The sequence below is a fragment of the Gopherus evgoodei genome, chromosome 10 (genome assembly GCF_007399415.2).
Source record: "Gopherus evgoodei ecotype Sinaloan lineage chromosome 10, rGopEvg1_v1.p, whole genome shotgun sequence".
Taxonomy (NCBI): domain Eukaryota; kingdom Metazoa; phylum Chordata; order Testudines; family Testudinidae; genus Gopherus; species Gopherus evgoodei.
The window spans coordinates 4,318,041-4,343,139 of NC_044331.1; the positions used below are offsets into that span (position 1 = coordinate 4,318,041).

The 25,099-nt window shown below is 45.0% G+C and overlaps 1 protein-coding gene across 5 annotated transcripts in view; it reads left to right on the forward strand.

Annotated features, from left to right (window-relative positions):
* ITGA11 (integrin subunit alpha 11) overlaps positions 1-25,099 on the forward strand; it is a 193,928-nt gene that overhangs the window by 28,914 nt on the left and 139,915 nt on the right. For 4 of the 5 annotated variants that reach the window (XM_030578859.1, XM_030578854.1, XM_030578858.1 and 1 more), the window contains exon 1: positions 8,949-9,042. The exons of the other annotated variant lie outside the window; for it this stretch is intronic. In XM_030578859.1, coding sequence (XP_030434719.1) covers positions 8,991-9,042 — 52 coding nt within the window. In that variant the 5' untranslated portion in view covers positions 8,949-8,990. Of the gene's footprint in view, positions 1-8,948; positions 9,043-25,099 lie in introns of those variants that run through there. 5 annotated transcript variants of the gene reach the window in all.

Below are 25,099 nucleotides of genomic sequence, written 5' to 3' on the forward strand. Positions count from 1 at the left end.
CCATCTCCCATCCTTTCCCTGTTATTGGGGTAAACATGAGATAACGTGGCATCCTCAGATGTTGAAATAGTCTGTATAATAAGAGAAAAGGCTTACAGAATTGCTCACCTGCAGTAACTTTTGGTGACAGATTAGAGCAGGGGTCAGCAACCTGCAGATGTGTGACAAAGGCAGCATGTGGGCCCATTCTAGTGGCACACTGCTGCCAGCCGGGGTCCCGGCCGCCGGCCCCGCTCAGCCTACTGCTGGACTGGATGAATGGAAGCTGGGCTGGCAGTGGGCTGAGCAGGGTCTGCAGCTGGGACTGGGGTTCAGTCTGGCGTGCTGCCAGTCTGGCACGCGAAACCTTTTACTGGCATGCGGAACCTTAAATTAATGAAGACTTGGCACACCACTTCCCACAGCTTGCCGACCCTGGGACTAGAGTATGGTATGATCAGGCCTGATCACATGGTACTTACATTCCCATTCAAGTTATTAGAGCTGCAAAGTTGTGGGAGTGGGGGAGGGCGGATTTATGAAAAAATGTCAATTTATTTCTGTCTCATTGCACACAAAATGGAATAATAGTTATTTTCTTTTTAAAAAATTGTGAAGTATCTTTTACTTTTTCCCCCTTTTCTCTTTTGATTTCCCTTTTTGCTGTAGGGTTCAATACATTAAGTAATGTCCGCGGGAGTGGGCATTCTTTACTTGGGCATTCCCCTCTGTAACTTTTCCAACCTTCCTCCTCTCTCAAAAAGTTCCAGGTTGGTAGAGTGACAGAATTCCATAGTTCCTTTTGCCACATGTCACTTTCCCCAAGTTCCAGAACATCAGGTTGAGAGGGTGGGGCACCACCCTTATGAGAAGACTGGAGGTAGAGGGTTGCTAAGAAGTCCGTATCAGATGGGGCTCCCCAGAACATCTGTGAATCTAGACCCCCATTTGTGAAACTGTGACTCTTGTGAGGTAGGAATTGTCACTCCAAGAACAGAATGATCTGCAGCAACCTTTTTGAGTCATTTATATCGGGCCAAAGTGAAAGGGTTTTTTCAGCCCCTTTTCTTAGCTCTTCTCTATTTGGAATTCCCTGCAACTGCAGCCACTTTAAACCATGGGAGACCCTGGAAATTTCTGTTTCTGCTTCCACTGCTCACTTTCTAGAGGCAATTATCCCAAAGCTTAGCTATTATCTGAGTTTTCCATAGAGTGTTCGCATCATTAATGAGTATGATGTGAACTCTGGGGAAGTGCTGGATTTTTCCTCTCTCCTGAAAGCAATGCATGTGGCACTCTGGCACCAGTGGATAGTTAGGCAGACTCTGGGAACTGGAATGCAGTCCAGTCCGTCAATGGGCATGTCATGCAGGATGCCAGGTGCAGAATTACCAATATACTTGTCAAATTTTTAGTATTCTATCATGATTTACTGCATTTATTGAACTCTTAGGTATTGCCAACTTTGTTTGAGAGGTTCCAGAAATACAGAGGATGGCTGTTTAGTAATCTTGGCAACTCTTACATGTTAATACACAGGGAAAATGTTATATTGATTATTACTCTATTTTTTCCCCACTGGAAATGATTCACTGAGAACAAGTGGCTGGAAAAGTCAGTACCTTCTGCAGAAGCTCATTATGAGAAAACAAATAAAATCATTAGTGGAGTCTGACCCAGATTGCTTAGCAAAATGAATAGGATTAATATTTCTAAATAGGGTCTGGTAATGTATTTGCAACAGAATCATAGAAATATAGGGCTGGAAAAGACCTTGGAAGTCAACAAGTCCAGCCCTTTGCACTGAGGCAGGGCCAAATCAATCTTTGAAAGTTTCCAAGTGCTTCCATGTTGTACATTAGACAATCTTGTCGTGGGGGTTTTGTTGGCCGGAGAGTTCACGTTAATACGCCCACTGTTTGCTGTGTGGGGTTACACAAATAGTGAAGTTGGGCAGTTTGCTGTCACAGGCTACAAACCCTGCCTTTCCCCTCATGACAACTGATGTACCTGAAAGTACCTGCCCAAGTTTCTTTCTGCATGTGTCACCTTGCTCCCCCAGTGAGTACCGTAGAGCGATTATGAAGACATTTCTTTAGTACAGCTAAGTTGTCCAAACAGAATCTGAATTTGGATGGAAAATTTGTACTAGATTTGGAAGAACCTGGTTGACAAGGAGTATTGGCTAGTGATTCACACAGGGGACTGAAAGTTGTTGGTTTTCTTCCTGGATTGGACTTGGACTAGCTTTGGGACCTTGGGGAAGTCACTTCTGCCTAAATTGTGTCACAAAGACACAGCAGTGTATTGCTGTCCCACCCCAGGGCCATCTGAAGCAAGGACTGAATATTAAAGAGCCACAGTCTCCTGCCTGCACCCCACTTCCTATAGCCTGTGTCGGCAATAAATTATGATACCACCTACGCTCGCTCAGTTGCCTGGACTGGTGCTTGGGCTCTACCCACTCGCTCCCAGCAGGAAAAGAGTAGTGGGTGCACAGTGCCCATTCACTCTTGCATGCTGGACCAAAGTCCAGGTAGTCCGTTTAGGGAGGGTCTTCTCCCCATTGCATCCTGCACAGCTGTGCTGCCTGGGGCAAAGTATGGCCATTAACTTCTATGTGCTCTGTTTACCCATCCGTATCATAGAATGTACCTAACTGCGAGGATTAACTGATGTCTCCACGTACTTTGAGATTCTCCAGTAGCCATAACTAAGTCAGAACAAAATGTTGCTAGGCTATTTTAATATTTTCTAACTCAAGATGATCTGGAATCAAAATCCTGGATTTGAAACCCCCCAAAGTTCAGATCTGGTTACAGTGGCAAACTTTGTGGCTTGGGCCCATCTTTTTCTATCTATGGTTTTGATCATATCTATAAGATCCAACTCTACCCACCTCACTCTGCTTTACTGGAAGGAATGGGGAAAAGATTGCTCTTCTTTCTGGGTGTTATTTATTCTGCTGTATTTCTCCCTCTCTCAGGCCTGGTCATAATTAAGATTTCATTGACCAGAGTCATGTCCTAGGATGTGTGTGTGTAATTCTGTATATTTTAACAATGCATGAATGAGGGGCTTTTTACGTAGATATCTCCCAGATGGGACATTCATAGCTGCTATGCAGTGCTAGCATAGGTCATGGTTACTTTCTGGAGGCTTTAGTTAGACTTTGTAGTCTCTCCTTTTGAACTAATAGTATTCACCACTATCAGTGTCAGAAACTGCCTCTGCCCCCGAGGCAGCAACATCTTACAATGAAAGCCGTTCCTGAAAACCTCTCAAATGTCCATCACCTTCCACAAATGGACTTGCTCCTCGGTTAATAACAGCATTCACTGAAAACACACTTTGTGTAAACACTGAAAGCAAACCACATCTGCTAGAGTCATGGCAGGTCACAGCTATCATTTCTGGAGAAAGTACTCGAGGGAACATTCCTATACTTGGCTGTCATGTAGTCTGCAGACTCTTACCATGCAAGATGCTGGCAGCGTGGAGCTGGTGGCATGAGAGTTTAGATGATGACAGCAATTAATTACTTCTCATCTGAAAGCCACAGTTTACAGCCAGTACATTACCACTCCATTTATCCAGTCGTTGGAAGCAAATTCCAGATCTCTCAAACAGCCTTCCAGTTTTGAAAAGACCTGACTCCGGTGGGAGGTGGAGAAACGCTGCCCAGGCCATATTGCACTATGGCTGTCTAGCTTTGTACCCGGGAGGGGTTCAGAACTGAGCTTCATGTTTCTGGGAGTACAGGTGAAACAGGTTCAGTTAAATGGTGGTACAGGGAAAGACCTAGGAGGAAGTTATGGTTCATTGAGATTAATGCCCTCTCTCAATTTGGGCCAGATTCTGCCACTCTTGCAGTGCGGAATACTCTACTCTGCAAGTAGTCCCATTGATTTCAGTGGGACTATTCCTGGAGTAAGTCATTACTCAATGGGAGTAAGGATTGTGAGTCTCATCAGACTGCTTTGACTTCCGGTACACATTTGCTGCACCACTCCGAGGTTTATGGGGATGCACACATTCTAGTGGCTTTGAAACCGAAGCATGACTGCAGCTTTTCAGATATTTGGGGCCAAACTTCTTGTAAACAGGCAGATTTCAATCCACTGAAGAGCCCAAAAGCTGCAACTTAGAAGGAATTTCTCAGTTAATTTTGCCGTTCTAGCCAGTAATAATCAAAGGGTATTGTTTTTTAAAAACTCCTTTGTGTTTATTCAAACCTTTTGGGAAGTGTTCAAAATACAAAGTAGAGAGACAAGGCTGGTAAGGTAATATCTTTCATTGGACCAACTTCTGTTGGGGAGAGAGAGAGAAGCTTTCAAGTCACACGGAACGGTTCTTCAGGTCCTGTGTGGCTCGAAAGCTTGTCTCCCTCCCCAACAAAAGATGGGCCTGTAAAAGATATCACCTCATCCACCTTGTCTCTCTAATACCTTGGGACCAACACGGCTACAACTACACTGCAGAATACAAAGTAGTGTGATATGATTTGCAGTTTTTCCATACAACTGATTAAATCCATAGGTTTGCTGGTTGGTAACAGTGAAGTTCCCAGGGGGATTTTTGTTGCTGCTCAGTGGTAACCCATCTTCCTTTTCTGAGCATCTTGTTGAGTAAAATATGGGACATCCTTCAACTTAGACACATACTTTACTTTACTTGCTGTGTATAATCCCGCTGACTTCACAGTGTGTAAAATTAAGCATGTGTGTAAGTCTTTGCAGAACTGGGGATTTACTGTGGAGCATTTTACTGACCTGAGTCTAATATACATGAATCTAAACCACAACATATGCTGTTCTTAGACCCTTACTGGGATCATGGGTTGTAATGTTGCATTTTTTATTTAAATTGAATACCTCTTATCCACCATTGTCTTCTGTACTTTAGTTAGTCCGTGGTTAAATTTCCTATTGTGACAGACCATGCCAGTGGGGTAGAGGAGTCTGGTCCTATTGGTATCCAGGAGGTGGGTGGGCGAAGCCTGCCCACTACTAAAGGACCTTCCCCCAGCCTAAGGGGAGGACCCACAGGTTAGGGACACCAAGTAATTACGTGGGACAACTAATGAAAAAACAGGATTGGGAGTGAGGTCATAGGGCTAAACGAAGGGAACCTGGTGGGGACACTGAGCAGAGAACCCCGGACAACGCCCACTGCTCCTCGAAAGTGTCAAGGGAGCCAGTGGACGCCACCCAGAGGAACTCTGCTCAGATGCATGAACAGACGGAGGAATGGAAATAGGCCCTACAGTCGCAGGAAATCCCGTCAGCCAACCTCCTCTCCCTGGTGTTGTAGATGGCCAGTTTGGCTAGAGCCAAGAGGAGGTTGAGAAGGAGATCCCGCGACTTTGTGGGGCCATGGATGGGGAGCGTGTAGATAAAAAGGTGAGGGGAAAAGTGCAACCAAAAATGCAAGAAAATATTCAAGAGGAGCTGGAAAAGGGGTTGCAATCTGGTGCACTCCAAATAAATGTGCGCCAGGATCTCTGTCACCCCACAAAAAGGGCAGGTGTTAGGGACAGGGGTGAACCGTGCCAAGTACACGCCCGTGCTCATGGCCCCATGAAGGAGTCACCAACTGACATCCCTGGCAGGCCTTCTCACCCTCAAGAGGTGGCAGGAGGTCCCGCCATTTGGTATCGGGGCGGGATGTGAGGGTGAGGTAGTTACAGGAGTCTGGTAGAGGGCAAATATACTGGTCACTGGCTGAGTAATTTTCTGTTCCCTGAGTGACCAGAGCAGGGGCTGCACTAGAGTAATCAGGAACCTGCTAGAACCAATTAAGGCAGACAGGCTGATTAGAACACCTGCAGCCAATCAAGGCAGGCTAATCGGGGCACCTGGGTTTAAAAAGGAGCTCACTCCAGTCAGGCAGGGAGGAGCCAGAGGAGAAGTGCGTGTGAGGAGCTGGGAGCAAGAGGCACAAGGAGCTGAGAGTGAGAGAGTATACTGCTGGAGGATTGAGGAGGACAAGCGTTATCAGACAGCAGGAGGAAGGTCCTGTGGTGAGGATAAAGAAGGTGTTTGGAGGAGCCCATGGGGAAGTAGCCCAGGGACTTGTAGCTGTCATGTAGCTGTTACAGGAGGTACTATAGACAGCTGCAATCCACAGGGCCCTGGGCTGGAACCCGGAGTAGAGGGCTGGTCCGGGTTCCCCCCAAACCTCCCAACTCCTGATCAGACACAGGAGGAGTTGATCCAGGCTGTGGGGAAGATCACTGAGGTGAGCAAATCTGCCAATAAGTGCAGGACCCACCAAGGTAGAGGAGGAACTTTGTCACACTATGTACTTGTGTATAATTATGTATTTTAATACTTTCCTCTGTTTGTTACACCCCAAAAATAGTGATAACAAAAATCATATACTACAAAAAGAAAAGCGTTGTTTCCCCTCAGCTGTTGACCTCCCTTGAAATTCTGATTTTTGGTCTAGAACTGACATGGGGAGAGGCAGGTGGGAAATTCAGGAAGAAAACTGACAATGCTTAATTTTATCAAAGCATTTAGCCCCTAGAAAGAACTGGACACTAACAAATTAGAAGAGCATGCACACATTTGAAATGTTTTGGATTCTGCTGCTGCTTTGATCTCGGGTCAAACATTCTCTCCAATCTAGAGTCCCCAAACGTGCATTTTCTGTGGAAAAAAGTGGAAAGAAATCAACTCTCCCAAATGTTCTGCTTCATCCAAGAATGTCTGGATCAGAGCTTAACTTCTTTCTTAAGATCCTGTACCCAGTTTGAAAAATAGCCAATAGACAGAGATAAGGTCTGACATTTGGACTAATTTCAAAAGGTGGTGGTTGTTTTATTCAGAGGAAGGAGGGAATTATTTAGGCCTTGTCCTCTCCATCTTCTGATTATAAGGACTAACTTTCTATGCGTGGAACATCCCTTTCACAATCTCGTTTGTCAGCACCACGACGCGTTCTGCTGGCTGGCATTGTGCTTTAACAGAGATCCCACCGTGCAAATGGTAATTCTGGTAGCTAGATTCTGCAGGGCTTCCTTTTGCAGCCAAAGTGTTGGGTTCCAAGACGTTTGAGGAGAAGGCCTCTGGGATCAAATCTCACGTACATGAGATATTTTTGTTATCTATTTATTTGTACAGAAAGGCGAAAAGCATGTAGGAGCAGCAGCAACAAGAAGAGCTGACATGATCTTACCACAAACCCCACTGCTTTGTATTCATGTCTAATCTGAATGCAAGGCCAGATCCAAAGCTGTTATAAATCAGAGCGACACTGATTTACACTGGCTGACAATCTGGCACTTCAAGTCTAAGTCTTAATATAAAAGCCCCTTACTGGGTTGGGACCTGACTGCCTATGAATGTTACCTATATAGTTGCAAAGAATCCTGTGGCACCTTATAGACTAACAGACGTTTTGGAGCATGAGCTTTCGTGGGTGAATACCCACTTCCTCAGATGCATGTCATTTGCATGAAAGCTGCTTCATGTCAGATGCATGAAAGCTCATGCTCCAAAACGTCTGTTAGTCTATAAGGTGCCCCAGGATTCTTTGCTGCTTTTACAGATCCAGACTAACACGGCTACCCTCTGATACTTGACACCTATATAGTTATAGCTCCATCTTCTGTGTAGAGCAAAGAGAACCAAGATAATACTCTCTAGTGATGGGTGGTGGGACCACCGCTGTGGAACTCCATGCCAAGGGAGATTAGATTGACCCTGAGTTTAGCTGTGTTCAGATCAAACAGTGAGGCTGTCTTTCTCGATAAAGCCAACGCCACAGTCATCATGACTTCTTCCACACCAAAATGACCAGCTCTTCCAACCCTGTGGGAGGTGGTCAGGGAGCAGAGCAGCCTTTGGATTTTGCTGTGCTTGGCTGCTGAATGCAACTCAGGTGCAACAGGCACTGCTGAACTGCTGTAGATAATTTAGATCCGCACAGTCGTTACTGGGCTGATGGTGACCAAGCGAAGCAGCACTTTGTGCACAGCTGAGGGGACAATCAGGTCTTGGGGGATTCATCTCGGAGGGTAGGGGAACGATCATTGCCATTGGACAATTGTGAAGCCTTTATTTCTCCCTGGTCCCCTGTGAGCTTCCAGGCTATGTTTTTCTAGGTGCCTGGCTGGGAGGCAAGCACAAACTTTAGGCTGTAGCAAAAGTGCTGAATAACAATGAGACAAAATTCAGAGTAGCGGCCGTGTTAGTCTGTATCCGCAAAAAGAACAGGAGAACTTGTGGCACCTTAGAGACTAACACATTTAGTTGAGCATCAGCTTTCGTGGGCTACAGCCCACTTCTTCGGATGCATAGACTGGAACACACAGACAGGAGATATTTATATATACAGAGGACATGAAAAAAGGCAAAACTTAGCCTGACCACTCCTCAGGCAGGCATTTGCAATAGAGACCTGCACTGTTCCAGGTACAGCCAGGTCAGTTCCTCAGGAACAATTCCCTGCTAAGTCCTGGCACTCAAGCACACTGTTCTCTCTCCTACTTACCAGGAAGCATAATTAGAATAGATCTTAGCAGATGGTAAATGCAATGGCTCAGACTGAACCCTGGTGTAACTCGCCAGCGGCCAGCAGGGTCAAGAGCCGGCACTGATCTCGGCTTCAGCTACATTATTTTGTCATCGGAAACGATTATTCTGTGTAGGAAGAAAAAATCTTTCCTTGCCATGGAAGGCATGTCTCTCAATGCATGCCATTGCCTGTCTCTCGATGCTGCCCAAGCTGGGGCATCTGAGTGTGAAATCTGGGGGAGAGGGGCCCTGGCAGGACAGGCAGTCAGGGTGGACTCTCTGCAAAGCATGTCCTCTCTTCAGTCCTCTTGTGCTGTACCTCCTACAAGTTAACTTGTCCCTCCCACTCCTTCCCAATGAGCAGCTTCTGGCAGGGAGCTGGGAAAGGCTGGGGATAAGTGGAAGCTTTTTTCAGAGTAAGGCTACCACTCTGGCTCGGTGCCTCAAGCGGGTGGTAGGGGTAGGGTACCAGACGCCTCTAGCACTCACATGGACTTCTACAGAGGGATCTTTGTAGCCTGGGCTCTCAGCCTCCTACCAGGTAAGCTCCCTCTCCTCTCTACCAGCTGCTGAACTCTGGAAAGCTTTTCTCAGGGCTGAAGGCACCGAGGGCAGCAGGCAGCTTTAAAAAGGGGGGAAATGGCTTTTTGCTTATGTTGGCAATCAAAAGAAAAGGAGCCAGAGAAAGGCACCGTTTAATAGGGCCATTGGTCAGTTAGTGAAAGGGCTACGTAACTGGGGAAGGGTAAACGAGGGGATTTTCCTCCAGGACGTGGAAGGGGATAGAATCTTTCGCTCGGCTCCTGAGGGGTGACTGGGAATGAAGGCGAGAGAACTCTTTTCGGTAGAGCACTCTCGACTCCTCATCTGGGTTACAGTTGCATGTGGGATTAGTTTGTATCTTTTTCTTTTTTCCTTAAGGAGGAAAAATATTTTAAACCAAAAATGAAGTCTCTAAGCCGGTGCTAAGTTTGGGGTTGTACAGTCAGCTTGTATTCAGCAGCACAAAAGGGGGCTGGGCATGGGGAAGGTGTCAGGGGCTAAATAACCTCTGGGTTCCAAGATTTTAGGTTCTCGTTTCATTTTAAGATGTGAGTTTGCAGCCTTCCTTCACATATGGTTCAGTGCGTGGCTGCATAAGCCGTATTGAGTTACAGAGGGGCTGGGGGGAGAGAGTTCTGCTTACTGTTGGCCACATGCCTGGGAGTTTAAGTTCAGTTATTACAGAAAGTGAGTCCCTGCAGTAGTCAGTTTTGCTGAAATTAGACTTGCCAGCTTTCCATGCACAGTCTACCTCAGGAGCAAAGGGGACTGTGACTCCACTTTGAGCTTTAGAACAAAAAGAAATCTTTCTACCAGCTAGTAAAAATTTGCTACTGTTGCTAACTAAATCACACACATCTATATGATGCTAAGAGCCGCACTGGGATCACTTGTGATACTGTAAACATTTCTAAACATCCTGAGGGAATGTGTAGCTATTTTTTCTAATTGCACAATTACTTGATAATCTAAGGAAAGCTGCAAGGACGCTGCCTTTCTTTGCCTAATAGGGAACATGTGTCTATGCCTTGCACGTGGATCTGAGAGGTTTTCACTTTGGACAGCATTTTGTGGTTACTTGCTGCATTTCGGAGATATTACTTCTTACTGTTTTTTTCAGACTACTGCAGACTTGCCTTTGAAAATAGGTAGATCAAGTTGCTCTGACATTTGGACAATAGGCACTATACTTAAAACTGTGCTTACATGTACTTTAAAGTCTGCAGCTTAAACTCTTTAAGGAGATCAAGTTATAGACTTGGTTTTATTTTATATTTTTAGACTCCACTTATGGAACACTGTAAATTTTTGGATCTTTGCCTGCAGGCCACACAAATAAATTTAAACCTGACTATTCCGTTATACGTACACTCCAGATTCTATGGTGACACCTGCTGGTGATGACAGAGCTCTTTAAATACAGACATCTGCGGTAAACAGTCTGATGTTTGTTCAAACAGGCAGCAAAAGAATAATTGAAATAGCAAGAGTCAATGTTTAACTCCCTATAAAGTGTCCAATGGTATCCTAGGTCTGGCAGTCCTGTATGTCTAGAAGTGCTAATAAATAACTACAACTATGACATTGTTGGCATTACTGAAACTTGGTGGGATAATACACACAACTGGAATGTTGGTGTGGATGGGTATAGTTTGCTCAGGAAGGATAGACAGGGGAAAAAGGGAGGAGGTGTTGCCTTATATATTAAAAATGTACACACTTGGACTGAGGTGGAGATGGACATAGGAGATGGAAGTGTTGAGAGTCTCTGGGTTAGGCTAAAAGGGGTAAAAAACACGGGTGATGTCATGCTCGGAGTCTACTACAGGCCACCTAATCAGGTGGAAGAGGTGGATGAGGCTTTTTTCAAACAACTAATAAAATCATCCAAAGCCCAAGATTTGGTGGTGATGGGGGACTTCAACTATCCAGATATATGTTGGGAAAATAACACCGCGGGGCACAAACTATCCAATAAGTTCCTGGACTGCATTGCAGACAACTTTTTATTTCAGAAAGTTGAAAAAGCTACTAGGGGGGAAGCTGTTCTAGAGTTGATTTTAACAAATAGGGAGGAACTCATTGAGAATTTGAAAGTAGAAGGAAGCTTGGGTGACAGTGATCATGAAATCATAGAGTTTGCAATTCTAAGGAAGGGTAGAAGGGAGTACAGCAAAATAGAGACAATGGATTTCAGGAAGGCAGATTTTGGTAAGCTCAGGGAGCTGATAGGCAAGGTCCCATGGGAATCAAGACTGAGGGGAAAAACAGCTGAGGAGAGTTGGCAGTTTTTCAAAGGGACGCTATTAAGGGCCCAAAAGCAAGCTATTCTGATGGTTAGGAAAGATTGAAAATGTGGCAAAAGACCACCATGGCTTAACCACGAGATCTTGCGTGACCTACAAAATAAAAAGGCGTCATATGAAAAATGGAAACTAGGTCAGATTACAAAGGATGAATATAGGCAAATAACACAGGAATGCAGAGGCAAGATTAGAAAGGCAAAGGCACAAAATGAGCTCAAAGTAGCTATGGGAATAAAGGGAAACAAGAAGACTTTTTATCAATATATTAGAAGCAAGAGGAAGACCAAGGACAGGGTAGGCCCACTGCTCAGTGAGGAGGGGAAACAGTAACGGGAGACTTGGAAATGGCAGAGATGCTTAATGACTTCTTTGTTTCGGTCTTCACTGAGAAGTCTGAAGGAATGTCTAGTATAGTGAATGCTTACGGGAAGAGGGTAGGTTTAGAAGATAAAATAAAAAAAGAGCAAGTAAAAATCACTTAGAAAAGTTAGATGCCTGCAAGTCACCAGGGCCTGATGAAATGCATCCTGGAATACTCAAGGAGTTAATAGAGGAGGTATCTGAGCCTCTAGCTATTATCTTTGGGAAATCATGGGAGACGGGGGAGATTCCAGAAAACTGGAAGGGGGCAAATATAGTGCCCCTCTATAAAAAGGGAAATAAAAACAACCCAGGAAACTACAGACCAGTTAGTTTAACTTCTGTGCCAGGGAAGATAATGGAGCAAGTAATTGAAGAAATCATCTGCAAACACTTGGAAGGTGGTAAGGTGATAGGGAATAGCCAGCATGGATTTGTAAAGAACAAATCATGTCAAACTAATCTGATAGCATTCTTTGATAGGATAACGAGCCTTGTGGATAAGGGAGAAGCGGTGGATGTGATATACCTAGACTTTAGTAAGGCATTTGATACGGTCTCACATGATATTCTTATAGATAAACTAGGAAAGTACAATTTAGATGGGGCTACTATAAGGTGGGTGCATAACTGGCTGGATAACCGTACTCAGAGAGTAGTTATTAATGGCTCCCAATCCTGCTGGAAAGGTATAACAAGTGGGGTTCCGCAGGGGTCTGTTGTGGGACCGGCTCTGTTCAATATCTTCATCAACGATTTAGATGTTGGCATAGAAAGTACACTTATTAAGTTTGCGGACAATACCAAACTGGGAGGGATTGCAACTGCTTTGGAGGACAGGGTCAAAATTCAAAATGATTTGGACAAATTGGAGAAATGGTCTGAGGTAAACAGGATGAAGTTCAATAAAGATAAATGCAAAGTGCTCCACTTAGGAAGGAACAATCAGTTTCACACATACAGAATGGGAAGAGACTGTCTAGGAAGGAGTATGGCAGAAAGAGATCTAGGGGTCATAGTGGACCACAAGCTTAATATGAGTCAACAGTGTGATACTGTTGCAAAAAAAGCAAATGTGATTCTGGGATGCATTAACAGGTGTGTTGTAAACAAGACACGAGAAGTCATTCTTCCGCTTTACTCTGCGCTGGTTAGGCCTCAACTGGAGTATTGTGTCCAGTTCTGGGCACCGCATTTCAAGAAGGATGTGGAGAAATTGGAGAGGGTCCAGAGAAGAGCAACAAGAACGATTAAAGGTCTTGAGAACATGACCTATGAAGGAAGGCTGAAGGAATTGGGTTTGTTTAGTTTGGAAAAGAGAAGACTGAGAGGGGACATGATAGCAGTTTTCAGGTATCTAAAAGGGTGTCATCAGGAGGAGGGAGAAAACTTGTTCACCTTAGCCTTCAATGATAGAACAAGAAGCAATGGGCTTAAACTGCAGCAAGGGAGATTTAGGTTGGACATTAGGAAAAAGTTCCTAACTGTCAGGGTAGTTAAACACTGGAATAGATTGCCTAGGGAAGTTGTGGAATCTCCATCTCTGGAGATATTTAAGAGTAGGTTAGATAAATGTCTTTTAGGAAAGGTCTAGACAGTATTTGGTCCTGCCATGAGGGCAGGGGACTGGACTCGATGACCTCTCGAGGTCCCTTCCAGTCCTAGAGTCTATGAGTCTATGAGTCTTGTCTTGCAGTCAACCCAGGTGTGGTGGGGTATGTGGGGACAGGAAACTAAGGATGGCATTTGGCTCTTTTGGATGAAGGCATATTTGGTTTTGTATGCTTGATGCACAAAGACATGACCAACTTTAGAAGGATCATAGAATCTCAGGGTCGGAAGGGACCTTGAGGTCATCTAGTCCAACCCCCTGCTCAAAGCAGGACCAATCTCCAACTAAATCATCCCAGCCAGGGCTTTGTCAAGCCTGACCTTAAAAACCTCTAAGGAAGGAGATTCCACCGCCTCCCTAGGGAACCCATTCCAGTGCTTCACGACCCTCCTAGTGAAATAGTGTTTCCTAATATCCAGCTAGACCTCCCTCATTGCAACTAGAGACCATTGCTCCTTGTTCTGTCTTCTGCCACCATTGAGAACAGTCAAGATCCATCCTCTTTGGAACACCCCACCTTCAGGTAGTTGAAGGCTGCTATTAAATCCCCCCTCACTCTTTTCTTCTGCAGACTAAATAAGCCCAGTTCCCTCAGCCTCTCCTCGTAAGTCATCACAGCTTACATCACAGCTGTGGAGCAGTAACATAGGCTGAGCGTGAAGCTGCAGAGTGGAACCAAATCTAAGTATGTATATGTTGAAATAATCCTTGTATACACATAGGAAGCCATCACATGTTCACAGCTGGATATTGTGTCATGATTTATGTTAATCTAGTGTGTAAAATGCTGTCATGTGGTAACTTCCTGCAACAGAAAGAAAGCGGGGACCTAAAAAAAGGCTACTGCATCAGACCTACTTTGTCTCTTTCACCTTTTAAAGTGACTGTTTTCAGGCATAATTGGTTTGTGGAAACTCAAGTTATTTACACTCTAGTTATAAAGACATTGGAAAATGCCCCAGCAGCCACTGGGGTATATCCCCTGACTTCACTGAAGTTATCCCTGGGATTGATTTGGTCTAGTACATCTCTGTATAACAGACTTTAAAACTACTTGAAGAACTTATTGTCCATATCAGTGTGTATTCCTTTAAGTTAGGTCAGAGTTTTTCAGCGGTGGCACGTGTGCCATGTTACTATGGAGTTACTATGGTGATTAGCTAATGTTAATAAATAGTGTTGGTCCAACTATTACATACATGACCAGAAGAGTCAGGCCACTTTCTCTTTTCAGCTGACTACCACTCTTCCTGAGAACGTACGTTCCAAGGAACTCCATGCAGTATAATGTCTTGTGCACAGGCAAACAGAGTTTGGCGAACAGTGATGATCCATCAGGGACCATTACTTCATATCTGGATCTATGGAGAACTAGTCTTAGGACCTGCAAACAGTGACACCCCCTTCTCTGACGGTTAGAAGCAACAAACAGGGCTAGATCCTGTTCCTAATGAATTCAGTGGGACAGGGATTGGACTCTTATCGGTTACTAACATTGTGGGTAAAGTGCTGCACATGGGCTTGATAGAAATGGCTTCTCTAAGTATCTGCTGGTATCAGCTGGCTCTGGATGTTCACAGTCAATAGATTATGTTATTGATCACTGACAGTGCAACTTTCTGTGACATGGAGAAATTGTGTCAGTTGGCAACACTTCCAATTCCAAAAATCAAAGACCCATTTGAAGAAAGCCAAGAAGGTTTTCCCTGATTAGAGAGTTTAGGAAACACACAAAGAGTTGTCACAGCTCCATCTCGCATGTTTGCATCTGGATGGTTTTATCTGTATGACACATTCTGACACAGAGCGTCACTGGAACGTTGGTAAGTGGGGAAGATGTCAGAATCTAGATAGTAACCTTATCCAGCATGGTGCCTGGACCTGTTGATAACCTCTCTTGTTATTGCTTTTGTTACGTAGCTACTTCTAGGCTTGTGAAAGTGAGGGACTAATGGAATAATAGAGCTGGGCATTTCACAAGGCTGTCTCAACCGCTTTGTCCTTACACTTCCATCCTCGTCTGTAACACCCCTGTTATTCCAGTCCAGGAATTCTCTAGCAACTATGCCCTGCCAGCCACAGCAAATTAAGCACTGATTTTGTAATGTACCCAGATCTCTATGGGAGAATAGGAGGAAGCCCCCGACTCATCTTGCCTTGTGTCCTAAGCTGAGCTGGAACCTAGGACATCAGGTGTGCTAGACTGGTATGTCTGGCTAGTGGACTAACGCTGCGCCACCCAGACTCCACGCTGCTTCATTTCACTATGAAAGATTTAGTCTAACTTTATTTTTTTATTTTCCACTTCTTCCTCTACCCCAGCTTTCTATTCACTGGGGTGGCTAGAATGTCTATTTCTAGCTGGGCAGCACATGTGTCAGGAAGGCCCTGACCACACTGGCATGGGAACTGTGCACTCTGTGACCATGTTAAAAGATTGTTGTCCTAGCGAGCTTCCAGCATGATTTTCCTAACCAGTGTGCACAGGGTTTATTATTCATCTGGAAAATGTGCTGGGGACATTATAGACGTTTGCTACAGAATAGCTAGGGGCTTGTCTCCATTAGATAACCTTTTGGGGTTTGAATAAAATTGTGAGTCTGTTAGCTGAAACAATACTGACCACAATTTTGTGGTTAGGACAGATCATGTGCAGTATTGGCTTGTAGTGTTTTCAGGAGAGTTTAACCTGCCATGATGGGGAACATGCTTCTCTTTGGTCTACCCTGTACACAAGGTCAGGGTCAGAATCGTGTCATTTAACTTGAATGTTCCCAGTTGTGATCAAACACACTAAGATTATGAATGTTAAGATGTGGGGAGCTAGTCTATTGTTTGGCTTGCATGGTACAAGGAAATCACCTTCAAACCCTGATAGACACAGATATGTAGTTGGATTGGTGTTAACTTGGATCCCAAATGCAGTGGGATACCTCTCATGTTCTTCCTCTGTCCTACTAGTACAGTAGCAGTTAATTGGAGAGCTAGAATTTTTATTTTTATAATGACTATGTAGTCCCTGCGTTATCAAGAATGATATTCTCGTGGCCCAGCATTTTAAAATAAAGCAACTTCTCGTTTGCTGCTTTTTGAAGACCAATGAGCTGGTCCGACACTTAATGACGTGTGGCTGCTTCCTAAAGATCTTGTGGGTAACCATGAACGTTACAGAATATGGATTTGTAATTAGAGATTTTACATTTATGCTTCTTATTACCCTGTTTTCGATCTACATCCATGTTGGCATCCACAAAGAGAACTCACTTTGTTCCCTAATGCCACATGATGGACAATGGCTTTTAAAGAGCTGGAGTCATGGGATAAAAGGGAAGGTCCTTTCATGGATTGAGAACTGGTTAAAAGACAGGGAACAAAGGGTAGGAATTAATGGTAAATTCTCAGAATGGGGAGGGGTAACTAGTGGTGTTCCCCAAGGGTCAGTCCTAGAACCAGTCCTATTCAATTTATTTATAAATGATCTGGAGAAAGGGGTAAACAGTGAGGTGGCAAAGTTTGCAGATGATACTAAACTACTCAAGATAGTTAAGACCAGAGCAGATTGTGAAGAACTTCAAAAAGATCTCACAAAACTAAGTGATTGGACAACAACGTGGCAAATGAAATTTAACGTGGATAAATGTAAAGTAATGTACATTGGAAAAAATAACACCAACTATACATACAATACGATGGGGGCTAATTTAGCTACAACCAGTCAGAAAAAAAAATCTTGGCATCATCGTGGATAGTTCTCTGAAGATGTCCACGCAGTGTGCAGAGGCGGTCAAAAAATCAAACAGGATGTTAGGAATCATTAAAAAGGGGATAGAGAATAAGACTGAGAATATATTATTGCCCTTATATAAATCCATGTACACCCACATCTCGAAATACTGTGTACAGATGTGGTCTCCTCACCTCAAAAAAGATATTCTAGCACTAGAAAAGGTTCAGAAAAGGGCAACTAAAATGATTAGCGGTTTGGAGAGGGTCCCATATGAGGAAAGATTAAAGAGGCTAGGCATCTTCAGCTTGGAAAAGAGGAGACTAAGGAGGGATATGATAGAGATATATAAAATCATGAGTGATGTGGAGAAAGTGGATAAGGAAAAGTTTTTACTTATTCCCATAATACAAGAACTAGGGGTCACCAAATGAAATTAATAGGTAGCAGGTTTAAAACAAATAAAAGGAAGTTCTTCTTCACACAGCGCACATTCAGCTTGTGGAACTCCTTACCTGAGGAGGTTGTGAAGGCTGGGACTATAACAATGTTTAAAAGGGAACTGGATAAATTCATGGTGGCTAAGACCATAAATGGCTATTAGCCAGGATGGGTAAAGAATGGTGTCCCTAGCCTCTGTTCATCAGAGGATGGAGATGGATGACAGGAGAGAGATCACTTGATCATTGCCTGTTAGCTTCACTCCCTCTGGGGCACCTGGCATTGGCCACTGTCAGTAGACAGATACTGGGCTAGATGGACCTTTGGTCTGACCCAGTACGGCCGTTCTTATGTTCTTATGTTATGAGTTTTAGCCTTTTTTGCCTGTAGTATATCAAGTAGTTTAGGAGTTTGTTTAGCTCTTTGCTGGCAAGATCTTGGATGTTTTAATACTTTCAGCATTTTATTTCACTTTTAGGAGGTAATGGCTGGGTTTACTGCAAGGATAAATTGTAGTCATATAATATCTATATGTCATTATCATTATTGTTGTGTGATTTGCTGTCACTGCTCGCTAAGCTTTCTCCCAAGTTTAGAATCGAGTAGCAGCGTCTACACATACACTTTGTTACAAGGGATGCTGCACCTCAGAACTAGGCTTTAGTGACTGGGTAGGGCCCAGAAGTGAAAAAGAGTCTGAGTTTAGAGTCCCAGACCAGGATGTTTGACCTCGGATTGTACCAGGCTTTGTGCAAGTGTAAACTCCCCACCTGCCACATGCACAGTCCTCGCCTCCACAGCTCAGAAGAGGATCGACCTGGATTCTCTGGAGTCAAGAGGGATCTAGCCCAGCTGATGGTGTTCCAATTCTCAGCTTCAGAAGGGTTTCCTTAGCGCCTTTTAATTTGTCAGTGTCCAGAATCCTCCAGCCCCTGAATCATGCATCTGCTTCAACGGCAAACTTGGGGGATCCCTCTCCCAGGGAAAAGTGCCCAGTGGAGGCTCTGGAGGGAATAAAACTCCACCAGGTTCCCCTTTACAAGTCATTGTCAGAGGTTGACCCTCCCCCATGGTTGAGCCCCAAACTGATGTGTCAGCTAGAAGCTGACTCTCCCCCTGGCATGGAGCTAGTTCAGGGGCAGAAGAGCATCCCTCCCTACTGGCTATCACCTGCCTTCTGCAAAGCCAATAGATGCCCTGGCAGACAGAGCATGAGCTAAGGTAGGGTTGAACGCAGCCCCAGGCTAGAGGAGATCCTCTGGGGGCCTGAGCTAGGCTCTGCCCTGGCTCCTAGACCCCTGCTCTTCCCCTTCTCCTTGGAGCCACACAGCATCTCCCCGCCACTCCTCAGAGGGATACTCCACTGTGCAAAGAGCTGTCCGAAAAGATCAGCAGCCTCCGGCTACATTAACTCTTTCATGGTTTTACCACTACAGGGAGGACCACCATGTATTTCTCTAGTGCTGCCCAGTTCCTCTCTTTCAGCCCACACACCTTCCTACCCACGGAGAGCCCTTCCCAGGGCCAGGGCAGGCAGTGAGGGGCCGCAGAAACTGCTGATGTCCGCTCTGTGCAGATGAAATACTCAGGGAAGAGGTACTCAGCTGAGAAGCCTGATAGGCTACTACACTGTAGCTCCCTTCCATAGCCTTTCGGTTCATTCCACATTTCCGTCACGCTCAGATTATGCAGGGAATGCTCTCCAGTTCTGCCCTGCTCCAGCTAAACAAACTGTTAAGGCGCTACGGGCACACCTGTTCAGCTTAACTTAATAATATAAAGCCATTGTCACCGACACAGTAACCTCAAACCATCGCAACAGGCCACATTTTTAATAACATCAAACAAAACTACCCAATAGCGCTGTATAGAGAGTGGTGAGGTCTATATTAGAGCCAATGTCGTCACCTGTGACAGCTGCTGCAGAGCAAAGACCAGCTACCATCAATAACAAGACACAGTTTGAGAGGCAAAGGCTCAAAGGTTAACCTTCCTTCAGAAAAATCTAGCTCTAATAGCATCCTGATTCTAGAAAACCTAGCCTGGGGTAGCCCCAAAAACTGGCCAAATCTTACCTTCCTGGTGTGTGAGCCACTGAAAAGTAAACCTAGATGACCTGGTTTCTTTCCACTCATATGCACAGATAGGATGGTGCTGTGGCTAGAGTGATAGATGGGGACTTGGAAGATGTGGATTCAATTCCCTGCTCTGCTACAGACTTCCTGTGTGACCTTGGACAAGTCACTTAGTCTCTCTGTGCCTCAGTTTCCCATCTGCACAATGGGAATAATAGCAGTTCCCCTCCACCTTAGAGGGGTTTTGTGAGAATAAATGCATTAAAAGATTGTAAGATGCTCAGATATATAGTAAGGAGGATCACATAAGCACTTTAGGGAGATATACACATTACATTTCTCCTCTCCTGTCTGTTTTTTTCTTATGAATCCTGCTCTCTGAAGCCCTCAGAGAAACAGGGGGAATAGACCTAGAGAGGACAGACCCCTTTCAGTGTTGTGTGTTCCTTTAGAAGAAAGTCCCTTCTGACAGAAGATGCATAGCTCCAGTAAGAAGAGAATGGAAATGAAGATGGGGAGAGAGATTTGTGCAGGAGAACTTTTTCTTTCAGAGAAAATGGTAGCTTTTCTTCCCAGTATTGTTTCCCAAATTTATTTTTCTTTTTCATGCTTAGCTAACGAGTATCAAGAGTTTGTACTAAACAAAAACTCCAGTACAGACAGGAGATATTTGAGGCTTCTGGGTTTGACAGCATTGCAAGCTAAACTTGTGGGATTTGGGCACTTGTTTATGACTACAATGTCACTTCTGACAAGAAAATAAGACGTGGTTCTTCCGATTGTAAACAGTCTCCTTGACAACTTTTCACAAGATTTGTTTTAGTAATTTAATCCAGTTTGAACAGTCTCTGACTTTTCTTTTTTGCCTTAAATGCTCTGCTCAACATCTGCGTACATTTCTGAACAGCTTTTCCTCCAACATATGACGAATTCCACTGACTTTGCCATCTAGTTTGTAAATCTTTCCTCCAAATCATTTTCTGTTTTTCCCCCTAGATTTGTCACCAGACTCTCACTAAAACTAAACATTTATATGGGGCCTATGAACCTGAAAGATTCCTGTGCTATATTCCCAGAGTATACCACCACTGAAATGCAGCTACCCCTGGTTTTCAGGGAAGACCCAAATGGCTCGACAGTGTGGAGAGGGAACGTTTGTTGGCCTATGGTACTAGGTCGTGCCTCTTCTCTTACAAAAGTGTCTGTTCTTTAGGTGCTCATCTTGCATCATTGAAGTCAGTGGGATTTTTGACATCAGAGTCCCAAAAGCCATTCAGGTTCTCTGTTTGTAAGCCTGTGTCTGAAACAAACCCTCGCACAGAGAAAACCACCTGGTGCTCACGTCATCTGCCTGGGGAAGATGAAGAGCTGAGCTGACCCACTCAGCCAGTGTTTGACCCTGAGACTCCAATGAACCTTGGTGTTCCCAACCTGATGCTGCTGCCCCTAAACCTCCCCTCTAACATTTGCTCTTGTCTGCCATTTTTAATGCCTGGGGCGTTTTCCGCTATTATTTGTGTTTATTTTTTGAAGCTGGCTTTTGTTGACCAGCCTGAGAGCAATGGGGTCCTTTGTGAATTTAATTTCTGACAGGCTTGGATGAGTTTACATTTAAAAAGGCTCCACTACTGAACGTTGAAAACTTTAGAAAGTTTAGTAATTAAAACATATTCCAAAATCCCTCAGCCACCATTTCTCCTTAGCCAAAGAAAAATATATTTTGTTAACTGAAAAAAATGCCTTGACAGTGAAACAAATGCCTGAGGAAATGCAAATGACTAATCTCAGAAACAGAGGAGACTTTCTACCTACTGCCAAGAGTCATCAGTGCCGTTGCTATGTTGTCAACAATGGTGGGTGTGGCTGAACAAGCAGCAGATGGGATGCGAAATTTTGTGAGTCTTAGAGAAGTAAGAAATACAAATCCTTAATGAATCAACTGTAGGTAGGTCTTGGAGACAAGAGCTGAAATCGTATCTGATATTATGGGGTTGATTCAGCACCACTGAAGTCTATGGAAGTTTTGTGTTGACCCATATGTGAACAGAAGCAAGTTCCATAGGGTATGCCTTCACTGCAGAATTAGCCCAGGCTCTTCCTTGGGTGTTTCCCCTAACTACCCTTCTCTCCACACACAAACCCTCTCACCTGAGTGCAGGGGTGCTTTCAACCCAGGCTAGCTGGCCAGGCTAGAGCCTGGTTTCTGCTTTCACTCCGGCCAATAACCAGTGAGGAGACACGTAAAATCTCTTGAATGCCAATAGTCCTCCAATGCCTTCCCACAATTCCCTCCGTGTGCCCAGAAGGACAGACATGTTTTCCAACAATTCACTGGGAAGGACTCATAGAACGGCTCTTCTTACTGCAGCACAGAAAACCAGAGGGTCTCCCCCTAGAAGTCCTAGTGACGTGCATGGGGGAACACAGCACCAGTGAGGAGGACACAATAGCACAAGTCAGGCTTTGCTGTCTGGCTGCTCACACCTGGGCTAGGCTAACCCGGGTGCTGTTCAACTGAGTTAACGCATGTTGATAAATTGGATAGTTAATTGCTTGACCGCACTTTGGTTCATTATGAAATATATTCAAGAGACCAAATAACCAGTGTCAGTCAGGTTGATTGCTCTGAGCCAATAACAATATAGTACAGGAAAAAGGGTCCATACTATATGAGTCTCTGGGAAGCCGATTCGTGAAGTGTTGTTACATCCACCTTAAGCAGAAGGTGTGCTCCCCGAGATACACTCCTAATGCCTCCTTTTTATACCCTGCCTGTTTACAAGTAAAAGGCATTGCATACATCATCTGAAAGTAGGCTGAACCAGTCAGCTCTTTGCCTTGTTTTTCTGGTGTCAGGATGTACCCCTTATCTCTTTGTTCTAAACACATGCATTTCAGGCACACGAGAGAGCATGAAGGCATCTCCTAGGTTTGTACTAGGGTAGGACAATCATGTTACTTGCTCTCTTCCTTTGGGGCATTTCAGTACAGGCCTGTGAGTAATTCCCTTTCTGTTGCTATGGTAAAGCACTCACTTGTCCGGATCTTAACAGCTTCCCTGTTTGCTCAAGCCAAAACTTACTTCAGTGAATACAAGGGGTTATAGGATACTTAGCATAAGTGAGCAGGGTGATATAAAATCCATAGGCCAATTTAAGCTATATTGCTGGTGCTTAATGCATACTGTAGCAATGCAGTCTCACCCCTGCAGCGCCTCCTGCTGGTCGTCCGTGGGAATTAGCTCACCAGCCCTCTGGAGTGCCTGGCAGGTGATCCGCTACTACTGGGCCCCTGTGTCCCTCCTGGACTCTGCTGTTCCTTCCCTTAGGGTTGCTGCCCTTCCCCCAGCAGTACCCCTCAGTCTCAGGGTCACCCCACCCATGAGAACCCCCACCTCCTATCCCCTCAGTCGTGACTACTGCCAGTCACCATCTAGCCCCCACGCCCTGGGGTGGACTGCAGTCTATCAGCCAATCATCACAGGCAACAAGGGGTTTGGACTGGCTGCCTTTACCCACCCTCAGGCCACCCCTCTGCAAGCCCAATACCTAAGTGGACCTAGGACCAGGCCCTGCAGCCTGGGGATTTGCTGGCCTTGGGCTTCCCAGCCCTGCCTCACTCTAGGTCCCCTGGGCAAGTTCTCCAGCAGCCAGGCCTATCTCCTTCTCAAGTCAGAGAGAGGTGGCTCCCTCTGGCTTCCCTGGCTGCCTTATAAGGCCCAGTTGCTCAGTTTGGGGCGTGGCCCCAGCTGCAGCCACTTACCCAATCAGCCAGGGTTTTACCTTGCCCAGCCGCAGCCCTCTGCAGGGCTTTTCCAACCCCTTCCAGGCTGGAGCAGGTGCTCACCCCGCTACACATACTAATATATATATATATATATGGTGGGGATAATCTGTATTATTTGTAGACTATGTCTATATGCTAGCCAGCATACATTAGTCAGTATTCTGACATGAAGTCCTACCCTAAATCTCTCCCTAGCACTTTTCACATGAGTAAGAAGTCGAACCCAGTGACCCTGATTCAATATTTCCTCTGCTGGGTAGCAAGCTCTCTGCCACTTGGGAACTGTCATTCACCCCAGAAGTAAGTGCAGTTCAGTGGTGTGGGACTTGGAAGGCCTTTGAGGTGAAAGGGGCTGGATAAAGATAAAATAGTATTATCTCCTGTGATGGTGAAACAAGCAGATGGCATACGGTCCTCTAGTAAGTATTCCTGTGATTGTTTTCAAACATGGTCAGGATATGGGGCTAGAACATGGAAAAGGCTTTCCAAGGCCTAATGGAAAAGAATTAACTCCTCACTGTGTTTAATTTGGTACTGGATATTGCTCCAACCTAGCACCACTTTACAGTAAAACAGATTTTATACAATCTCTTTTTCTCTGAGATCCTGCCAAGACTGTCATGTTCTGACAAAGACCAGACACCATCTTGGGCTCTCTTTAATTTTTGGTAAGGATGTTCTAGGGTACCAATTATATATGGCACAGTTAACAGCTAATCAAAACACTCATTATAATTTTGTCCTTCAACCCCATTCACCAACTACTGTCAAGGCAATTAACAAACACAAGGACTTTTTCTGGTTTCCTAACTTCAATGGATCATCAAGAACATGTTTTGGCTACAGATGTGCTGGATGTGATTGTGTGGTGGGGTGTTTACCCCCCAAGGTTGTTAAAGAGTTATTATGGGTCTGAGAGGTAACCCAGTGGCTTGGGCCAGACCTAATCAGAGATAAAGCACAGCTGGGAGGAGAGCTAGTGCATTTCTTTCTTTCTCCTACCCCAAATAAAGAGCTATTAAAAGGAGGAGACCTCAAAGGGGAGGAGGTGTGGTGTTTCCACTCTCTGGGCAGTAGCTTGGAAGCAGGCTGGTTTCTTTCTCCTGGGGTGAGCTGGAAGCCTGTCTGCAGGTGGGTTCTGAGGAGCTGTAGTCTGCCTGAATCCCTTAGCAAAGAGAGGAGTGTGCCAACCGCTGAGCTGTAGGGTTGATTGCAGCACAAAAGCCTGTGGTTAGACAGGAGCACAGTCTAGAGCAGCAGGGGCTTGGCTGTTCTGAGGTGGCTGCCAGCTGAAGGTTTGGCTGTTTTTATGCTTCTGTTGGGTTTTGGTAAAGGATTCTGTGGCCCTGGAAGCACTGGTATGGTTGGAGGGCCAGAACTCTCCTGGGGCTGGAGTTGGCCAAAGGACAGTGGGTGGGCACTGAGGAGAAGGTATTTCAATGCTACATCTAGGTATTGGCTAGAGCTGTTGTGGTGGCCATCTTGCTTCAGATAGTCTTTGACAACTGTTGAGAAAACGATTACAAATCCTAGTGTAACAAGGGCAAAAAACAGTTCTTCTCAGAGCCTGGGAGAGGCAGAGAGAGCCACCTTTCATGCAAAGCCTGGGCTCTGGCTGAGCAGTGCGTGGTGTAGGGCCAGAGAGGGGAGGTGTGTTATGCTATCTTTGGGCTCACCCAGAGGGCCAGCTGGCCCAGGGGAGTAAGTTAGTGGCCTCAGGCTGGTCTAACTTACATAGACTTGCGCATGCT